Source organism: Phalaenopsis equestris, unplaced genomic scaffold (genome assembly GCF_001263595.1).
Source record: "Phalaenopsis equestris unplaced genomic scaffold, ASM126359v1 Scaffold000202, whole genome shotgun sequence".
Taxonomy (NCBI): domain Eukaryota; kingdom Viridiplantae; phylum Streptophyta; class Magnoliopsida; order Asparagales; family Orchidaceae; genus Phalaenopsis; species Phalaenopsis equestris.
The window spans coordinates 2282798-2292632 of record NW_018164644.1 but is presented as its reverse complement, the minus strand read 5'-3'; the positions used below and the strand labels follow the sequence as shown (position 1 = coordinate 2292632).

Here is a 9835-nt window from a genome sequence, read left to right as displayed (position 1 = left end):
GTATTATTATTAATAATTTATTTTACATTATAATTTACAGATTTTAAATTTTAAAATATATTAATTTTTTTTAGTATATAATTATTTTAAAAATATAAAAAAATATATATATATATATATAATTTTTTTTATTTCGAACAATAACGATTCAAACACGAACGAACGCATCACTGTTCGTGTTTGGTTCGTTTAGCAAACCGAACGAAAAAAATTGTTCGTGTTCGTCTCGTTTGCTTATCGAACGAATCGAACACGAACACTTTGGCGAATCGAACACGAACTGTTCGCGAACAACGAGCTTTTTTGACAGCCCTAGTTGAGACAAAAGCTATTTGGTTTTTGAATAATTTGTAAAAGATTACTACGTTGTTACCACAAAAAATTTCTAGGATCTTAAATTCGAAGAAAAACGGATTTATATGGTTTTCACCTATAGGTGCAACTTCAACTTAAATTAATTCATTAAGGCGCTAACTGTTTCAAGAGTTAAGTTATTATTGATTTCCGTGTTGATTATGGTAAATAAATTCCAAAGAAAAGAAAATATTATTATTAATAGCTACTTTAAGCTGTTACAAGGAGAGAGATCAAGTTCCAGCGAAAATGAGAAGGATTTTCTTGTAGTAAATTGTGCATGAATCAAATGGTTGTATGTATGAGCGCGTTCCTTGATAAGATTATTAAATAATATTTAAGCCTGTGTTGTCTGAGCTTTTTATTAGTGAGGATATAAATTCATCAACATTCCCTGAGATTGTCTGCACCTTCTCATTTACAATTTTTCTCTTTTAATTAATCTATTTTTTGCCCAATCCTTTTCTTCATTACTTTAATCTCCACATCCTTGTGATCAAAGGACAAAACCAGATTTGAAAAACTCTAATATAGAGCATTTTTTTTTTAAATTGAAATCACAATTTTCTCTTTAAATTTCTACTTGGTTGTTTCAAATGTGGAACGTTTCCTCAGATTGTAGTATTTGTTCCATTGAGACTTTGATTGCCTTTTTTGTTTTCTCGATATTTTAGCTGAGTTCTTCAAATGTTTTTTCTTTAGAGTGATTTTCATTTGCTTGATGCCTAGTATTTGTACCCTTGAGAGATTGTCTAAGCCAATTGAGTCACTTTTTTGATAAATAGGGGCCATTTATCTTGACTGGGTACTATATTGCATAGGTAGAGAGCCCTACAAACGCTGTGGATCTGCCATAAAAGAATCCAATAGTTGAGAGGTTATGGAATGCTTAGATGTCTTGAGAGTTGATGATGATAGTTGCTGCTTTTGAAGCTTTTTGTTGAGTTGAAGCTTTTTTTCTTAAAAAAAAAATTAAGTGGGGATTGAATTGCTTTCTATCAGCTCTTTTCATTAGATTATGTGCAAAGTTGACTTTTGTGCCATTTGGTGGATGAGGTCCCTGATGACTATTCTCTGACTGACTCCTTCAGAACGGATAGTGAAAGAATCTATCCGTTGATAGGATAGACAATATCAATTGGACTGACCATACTGAGATACAACCATATCAAGTTTTCTGCTCCACAGTAGCCTTAGGAGATCAATTTTTGAAATCTTTTAGTTGGGTCCATAGCGAGCAACTCAATGATATCCGGAAAAAAGGATGGTCAAAGAAGATGGAAGGCAAAATGGTAAGGACGATCTTAAATACGAACACAAGATTTTCCGGTATGACCTGCATTGCTATAATAAGTATTCTCTAATTATAAAAGAGAATACAATTAGGGTAACTATTTGCGAGCCTTGTTAGGCTTGTTCCTTTAGGACTGGAAGTGTTGTGGAATCATGGACAATAACGTGTCACCACTTTGTACTTCTGCCTGCTTTAAGTGTTGTGAATTGAATGTGTTAAACGTTAATGTGGTGTCAGCTTGCATCATTGGGTTTTAAATGACCCAACAAAAGAAACCGCTAATGGCTCCCACCTCCAACCTTGGTATCTACAAATAGGGAATTGTGAAGGTTGGGCTGGCAGTTTTTCTTCCCTCTTAACTATCTAAGGACTTTTTGAGAAGATGAGCAGTAGATAGAGGAAAAATTTTTGTATCCGAACTCCGGACGTAGCTCTACATGCGGACCTCAATAATATATTGTTACGCGTGCTATATCGGGTGCACATAAAAAAATATTAAAGTAAAACCGTAGAGGTTATTGGAGTGGAACCGCAGAGGTTATTGAGGTATTAACTCCAATAATGCCGCAATAACCCATCAATAACCCCCTAATAACTTCCGCGGATCCACTTTAATAACCCCCTGCAATAACTCCCGCAATAACCCCTTGCAATAACTACCGCCCCCCAATAACCCCTTGCAATAACTTCCGCCCCCCAATAACCCGAAAATAATCCCTCAATAACCCCTGCAATCTCACCTCAATAACCCCTATAATAATCCCCAAAAAATTATCCAATAACCTCCGCGGTTCTATTCAATAATCCCTTGCAATAATCCCTTGCAATAACCCTCGCAATAATCCCCGCAATAACCCTCTAATAACCTCCGCGATATAGCACACGTGGTGCATATTATTGAAATTCCGCACGCAAAACTGTTTTCGTACTCCGGATGTAAAATTTTCTACAGATAGAGATGAGTCTAGAATGACTCCTACTATTTTTGCATTCCATCATTAGCAATAAGTCTTCTTTCTCATATTTTATGACCCACTGGTTTTTCAAAATGGGTGGCCGGGCTCTCTTTTTCTCTATTAGATAATTTTTCTGCCACTTTTGTGTTTTGGTGCTCGGTCGTTGTCAAAAAATTCGATTATAGTTGTGGACCCAGGGGTTTTTTATGGAATCCAAATATCCCTCTTCTCTTAAAAGTGGCCACAGAATGTGGGATTTGTTCCAATCTTAACACAGGACTTGAACGAAAAAGAAGAGGTTATATCCTTTTCCGCCTTTTCTCTTTTGTGTTTCACTTGGTGTACGGCATACACTTTTTAAGATTCGACATGATGCTCTTCTTTTCATCTGTCAGGGATTCAGAAAAATTGATCCAGATCGCTGGGAATTCGCAAATGAGGGATTCTTAAGAGATCAGAAACATCTTTTAAAAAACATAAACCGGAAAAAATCCTCCCATGCACATACTCAACCACCGTCCCTTCCCCAGAATCCTTCAGTCACATCATGTGTTGAGGTTGGCAAGTTTGGTCTAGATGAAGAGATTGAGAGGCTCAAACGGGATAAAAATGTTCTCATGCAGGAACTCGTAAGGCTGAGGCAGCAACAGCAGACTACAGACCATCAGCTTCAAGCCCTAAACAAGCGTATTCATGGAATGGAACAGCGCCAGCAACAAATGATGTCATTCTTGGCCAAGGCCATAAACAGCCCCGAATTCTTAGCTCAGCTGGTGCAGCAGAACAATGCCAATAACCAACTAATTTCTGGTGGCAACAAGAAGAGAAGGTTACCTAATCAAGGTGAGTTGGAGGCAGAAAGCACCTCACCCGATACACAAATGGTTAAGTATCAGCCCTTGTTGACAGAGGCTGCCAAGTTAATGCTCACGCAAGCAATAAACTCAGAATCATCTCCTAGTATGGATTCTTTTAGCAAACCTGATAACATCATTCAACATGGAAATCTTCATTTATCATCTGATACTTTAGACAGCAGCCGGAGTTCTTCAAGTAGGAGTTCTGGAGTCACCTTTCAAGAAAATTCAAGAGGTTTCTCAGCAGTTTCTTCTTCGTCTCCTTTATCTGAAATACAATCTCCCTCGGTTGTTACAGATCCAGGTAACAACATACTACCCATTTTTCCAGAGGAAATTCCCCATACGGATATTGGTTTTCTGAGTATGAGCCATGCAGCCTCCGAAGCAGAAAATGCTCTTGCTCAGTCTATTGCTGGAGTTGATGGAATGACTGCTCTAGAGTTGGAGAAGTTTGCAGGCGATGCGAGCATCCGTATCTTTAGTGAAGGCGACGGCACAATACTTCCCGGTATTGTCGACTCTTTTTGGGAACAATTCCTTTCAGCAAGCCCGATTTCTGGTGACACCGACGAAGTTAATTCTGGCTTTCCTGACGCTACAGAGACAACGAAACTGCTTGGACAAGGGTGGGATGGGGTTCATAACATGGACAACCTCACAGAGCAGATGGGTCTTCTTACTTCAAAATCTGAAGTTTTATAACTGCCCATTAACTTGAAATTATAGTTGCAGGTGATCTAGAGATGTATTATGTCACTCTAAACTATGTCTATGGATTTATGGAGATTGTTCTGCCATATTTTCTACTTTCGGATGGGGCGTTTTTTGGTATGGCCCCGCATGGTGGTATTTATATTGCCTTAGTTCTTTACACACACACACACACACACACACACACACACACACACACACATATATATATATATATATATAGAAAAACTAACGTACAACAACAATTCCTCTGGATTTATAGATCTAACACCTGAAGTTTTGATATGTACATATATAGCACTTTTGTGTCATGAATCTATGTATGACAGTATGCATTTCACGTCCAAAAATTAATAATAGTGATATTTTTTATACAATATAATGAATTTAATTATTACTTTTCATAATATTAAAAATATTTTCTTAAGATATTGGATCAACTTTAATCAAATTTTTTGATACTATGGTAAATGTGAATAACAACATATAAAAATATCGATTATTATTTTCCATATAAATGTTTGGGCACTCTACCGCATTGTAAGTCAACGTTAAACAAATGTTTTTTTTTTGCCCATTCATAACATTTGATAGTTCCCTTCATCTAATTTTAAGATAACACATACTACATAACTTTTAAACAATTTACTGAATGACCCTATTTGCATAAAAAAAATTGTTAATGGAATGAATGCATGCAATATTATCAAATCGAGAGATAAATGAATATAATTTCTAATATATTTACAAAAATGAAATATTTTTCGTTACTAAAGTATGTGATATCTAAATCATATAAGAGGAAAGTTAAAATTTAGGTGTATTTACGTGCATATCATGTACTTCTCATGTATTTACATGCTGTAACCAAATTTTCATACTTTCATGTGTATAACTCAATTTCTTAACATCACATCAAAAATATCATAATTATTATCTGGTTAAAAGTAAATGCAAATTTTCATGCATGTGTTTATACTTTGTGCATTAAGGTGTTATAAATGTAAATATAAACTATTTTGTATTAAATATGTAAATACATATTTCCCAAAATATAAAACAATTGAGTGAACTTGCTAACGTGCTCAAATTGCGCCTAATTTGCTCCAGCACCAGCGAGGTCACGCCGCTGTTCTGGTTTCTCAGAGGGGTTGGTCCAGATTCCAGAATAAATGGGCCAACGGCTATCTCTGCGATGACTACTATTTCAAATTTCGGTGCTCCGCCAGTTCAACTTAACGGGTCTGGATTACTTTATTTGTTGCCCTGCAACGGCTTAAAAAGGAACGATCGAAGCACCGTCAGATTAAGAGGTGCAACGGCTCTGATGATCCAAACAATTCGACCGTTGGAGTTTACACATCCGCTCGGGTGAGAAGTAGAAAGAAGGCTTTCTTCCCTTTCTTTAAAATCGGACAACGGGATGAGAAGAGTTAAACGAAGCAGAAGGTAAGAGAAAGAAAGAAAGGGAGAAGCAAATAATTTGCTTTCTTGATTACGTTTACCCCTGTCGCATAGATCTCAGTAGGGACGGCGGCGAGCCAGATCACGGAAGGGAGGGAGTCGCTGAGCACTCGCCTTCATTCCTTGTTCTCCTCCGTGTTTTCCAGTATCTTCTGGCACAACCAGAACCAGGAAGAAGAAGAAAGAGAGGAGATGGCCACAAGGAACAACCATGTTGCTGTTAATGCGCAGCAGAGAGATAAGGGTGAGTATGAAATCTTCTTATACATATCTTAGGTTTTCATTTATTAGATTGTTATAATGATCGTGAATCCGGGCAAATTTAGGTTTTTTTTTCCTTATAACCTTTTGCTTTTAGTCTATTTTACTTGTTCTACGTTTTTCCTTGTTCCTTCTCCTGGATTTGTACTTCCTTAATGCATTTTATGGGGTTTCTTCAAGATTTCGTCTTCAAGATTTCTCTAACAAGTGCTTTTCTTAGTTTTTGCTATTCCTGTATTTCTGTTTCTAATAATTGTTAAACTTTACTCTTATATTTGTTGACAGGAGGTGCCTTGCCGGCTGGTAAGGCCAAGGTAACTGATGGTCCAGGTGATGCTAAGAACCGGAAGGCTCTTGAAGATATTGGCAATCTGGTTAATCTCCGTATTGCAGATGGGTAAATATAAAATAATGCAATTTATCTCAGTGTTATCTTTCTTTACATATATTATTTTTATTTATTTAAATGTCATATTTTTATCTGTTTCATTTCCCAGGAAGGCAATTAATCGCCCAATAACGAGGTATTTTTAATCTATCCACTCTGCTTGCTTTCTTACAGAGTTTAATAATCGTGATCTATTCTAACGCGTATGTGCATTGCATGTAGAAGTTTTGGTGCACAGTTGCTAGCCAACGCACAAGCTGCTGGTGCCGCTAATAAGGTTCTTTTCTTTCGTTGAATTTTCCATCTGTAACTCAATGATCAAATTGTGTATTTCTTAGCTCTCGGGTCTTCAAATTTTGCAGAATGTTCTAAAGCAAGCAGCTTTACCTGCCAATGGGGCTGCGAAGAAGAAGCCCGCAATCAAAAATACAAAGCCGGAGGTGGTCATAGATATAACAAGCCCTATAACAGATCCAAAGGAGAAGCAGGGGAAAAAGAAACCACGTGCTTCCTCATCAAAGAGGAACGTCCACTCTCTAACTTATGTGCTTTCAGCTCGTAGCAAGGTATCTATAATCCATTTGTAGTTCTTTGATTAAGTTTTGTAGGCCAAATATATATTTTTCTTCTTTTGATTTCAACCTTCTTTTGATTCCATTATATTAGGTTGCTTGTGGGATTGTAGATATTGATGCTGCAGATGCAGGGAATGAATTGTCCATGGTTGATTACGTCGAGGATCTATACAAGTTCTACAAACACCATGAGGTGATAAGAAAACCGAAGAAATATTTCACCTTTATATTTTCATTGATTGATGTTTTACAGTTTCTCTCATTCACAAAACACATGATTGTCGCGTGAAAATGCAGAAAGTGTGCAGCCCTCGGGACTACATGGGCTCTCAAATCGAAATAAATGCGAAGATGAGAGCCATACTTGTGGATTGGCTGTTAGAAGTGCACCACAAATTTGAACTGATGCCTGAGACTCTTTATCTCACAATGTTCATCATCGACCGCTTTCTCTCCATAGAGTCTGTGCATAGGAAAGAGCTGCAGCTTGTAGGTATTAGCGCCATGCTCATTGCGTCAAAATATGAAGAAATATGGGCTCCAGAGGTATGTGTTCTTGTTTATATATGTTTTTATTTGAATAATTAGTGGGAATCATGTGATTATTATTGCAGGTTAATGATTTTATTTGCATTTCGGATCGGGCCTATACTAGAGAACAAATACTTAGAATGGAGAAGGCGATTTTGAACAAGCTCGACTGGAAGTTGACATTCCCAACCCCGTATGTGTTCATTGTCAGATTCCTGAAGGCTGCAGTTTCTGATAAGGAGGTACAGAAGCATTGAGATTCATATATATATTTCCTTATTCCTCGAGCAAAAAAAAAAAAAGTTAAAAACTTTTTGTAATTGCGATTGCGATGAATATTAACTAGTGAAAATATCATTTTGTGAATCCAGATGGAACACATGACATTCTTCTTTGCTGAACTAGCATTGCTGCATTACTCCATAGCCATGCACTGCCCTTCTCTGATTGCTGCTTCTGCCGTCTATGCCGCTCGATGCACATTGAATAAGACTCCACTGTGGAGCAAAACTCTAGAGTACCATACTGGCTACTTGGAGAAGAATTTGTTGTATGGGAACAAATTTTTTTTGAGTATTTTATGCCCCGCATCTTTAATGAAAACTTGATCAAATCTGAATGAATATTCTTTCCTGTTACAGGGAGTGTGCGAAGATGATGGTGGGCTACCATTCTTCTGCGGCAGATAGCAAGCTCTATGTGCTCTACAGAAAATACTCAAAAGAGGAGTTTGGGTCTGTTGCGTTGAAGTCTCCAGCTACCAAGTTTGCAGAGGATTTGAAAGTATTGCTCTGATTTTGGTTTTCCATCTATCATCAAGTTGATGATATAACTTCGTTTTTGTTGCTGTGTTTGTTTTACTTTCTTTAGCTGAAAGTGACAGGTTTTTTTTTTCATTTTGTTCTTTTGGGGTTTTAGTTCTTCATATGCGATTTGGATTCATGGCTCTTGACTTGTGTGTGATATAATGAATTCAGTTCATGTGTGATATAATGAATTCAGTTCATGTGTGATTTTTAGGAATATGAAAAACAAAGGCTTTCTAGTTATTGAATATTAATGTAATAAAATTACATCGGATATTAACAGCAAATATCTAAACCGTCAAAGGAAACTTAACAGAAAATGTTCTAAGCAAGGTTGTTGTTTAGGCATTAGGTTATAGATAATTTGCACTAAATACATCAGATATTAACAACAAATATCTAAACCGTCGAAGGAAACTTAACAGAAAATGTTCTAAGCAAGGTTGCTGTTTAGGCATTAGGTTACATATAATTTGCACTAAATACATTTCTTACCACTATTATCCACTTTTCTTAACATATATATATATATATCTTTACTCTGTTGCTAAAAAAAATGTCAAAGGTTATATAAATAATGGACGTGAAAGTTGGCTATTATTCACTCAAATCAACTAATTCAAAAACTAATAGTAATAGCTTTTTAGTAGATCATTATTATTCAGTAACCCTAACCCACCCAAAACCCAAAACCCAAAACCCTAAACTTAAACCCTAAAAATCCTAAACCCCAAACCCCTAACCACTCTGTTGCTAAATAAAAATTTCAAAGGTTATATAAATAATGGACGTGAAAGTTGGGTACTATTCACTCAAATTAACTAATTCAAAAACTAATACTAATAGCTTTTTAGTAGATCATTATTATTCAGTAAACCTAACTCCTAAACCCAAAATCCTAAACCCTAAACCAAAAAGCTATTTGTGTACCCTAAACCAAAAAACTTACAACCCTAAACCAAAAAACTTACAATAGTATTCAGTAACCCTAAACCCAAAACCCTACTAAAACCCTAAAACCTAACCCCTAAACCCTACTAAACTCTAAACCCTAAAATTCCTAAACCCTAACCCGAAACCATAACCCCTAAACTCTAAACTCTACTAACCCTAAACCCTAAACCCTAACTCTAAAACCCTAAACTCTACTAACCCTAAACCCAAACTCTAAAATCATGAACCCTAATCCCTAAAAACACCTAAACCCTAAACCCAAACTTTAAAATCCTAAACCCTAAACCCCTAACCCACCCCTAAAACCCTAAGCCTAAAAAACTTAAACCCTAAAAAACCTAAACCCCAAACCCCTAACCCACAACTAAAACCCTAAACACCTTAAAAAACTTAAACTCGAAACCCTAACCCCTAAACCCTATGATTCTATAACACCAAACTCTAGACCCTAAATCCAACCCCTTGAACCCTAAAACCCTAAAAAACCTTAAACAACTTAAACTCGAAACCCTAACCCCTAAACCTATAATTCTATAACACTAACTATTATATCCACTATTATCCACTTTTCTTAACATATATATATATATATCTTTACTCTGTTGCTAAAAAAAATGTCAAAGGTTATATAAATAATGGACGTGAAAGTTGGCTATTATTCACTCAAATCAACTAATTCAA

At 36.2% G+C, this 9835-nt stretch overlaps 2 protein-coding genes across 4 annotated transcripts in view; both read left to right on the top strand.

The window, feature by feature from the left end:
- The window catches only part of LOC110022650 (heat stress transcription factor A-1-like), a 24876-nt gene extending 20552 nt beyond the window's left edge, over positions 1–4324 (top strand). Inside the window, exons 2-3 of one of the 2 annotated variants that reach the window (XM_020721699.1) lie at positions 3000–3765; positions 3841–4324. In XM_020721699.1, coding sequence (XP_020577358.1) covers positions 3000–3765; positions 3841–4166 — 1092 coding nt within the window. In that variant the 3' untranslated portion in view covers positions 4167–4324. Of the gene's footprint in view, positions 1–2999 lie in introns of both variants that reach the window. The other variant, XM_020721698.1, reaches the window with a different exon arrangement.
- A 1158-nt stretch (positions 4325–5482) lies between these two features.
- LOC110022652 (G2/mitotic-specific cyclin S13-7-like) lies at positions 5483–8298 on the top strand. 2 transcript variants are annotated; one of them, XM_020721701.1, is made up of 10 exons: positions 5483–5883; positions 6186–6297; positions 6398–6424; positions 6514–6565; positions 6651–6854; positions 6955–7056; positions 7161–7409; positions 7478–7636; positions 7766–7944; positions 8036–8298. In XM_020721701.1, the coding sequence occupies exons 1-10, from the start codon at positions 5832–5834 to the stop codon at positions 8187–8189; spliced, it is 1290 nt and encodes a 429-aa protein (XP_020577360.1). In that variant the 5' UTR covers positions 5483–5831; the 3' UTR covers positions 8190–8298. The 2 variants fall into 2 exon arrangements, with proteins under 2 accessions (XP_020577360.1, XP_020577359.1); XM_020721700.1 differs by having other exon boundaries at positions 6511–6565.
- Positions 8299–9835: the final 1537 nt, after the last annotated feature.

Excerpts from the sequence above, each read along its gene's own strand:
- LOC110022652 (XM_020721700.1), top strand. The coding sequence starts at position 5,832 with ATGGCCACAAGGAACAACCATGTTGCTGTTAATGCGCAGCAGAGAGAT. Across the intron at positions 7,410-7,477 it reads AAGAAATATGGGCTCCAGAG|GTTAATGATTTTATTTGCAT; the intron begins GTATGTGTTCTT and ends TTATTATTGCAG. Across the intron at positions 7,637-7,765 it reads CTGCAGTTTCTGATAAGGAG|ATGGAACACATGACATTCTT; the intron begins GTACAGAAGCAT and ends TTGTGAATCCAG.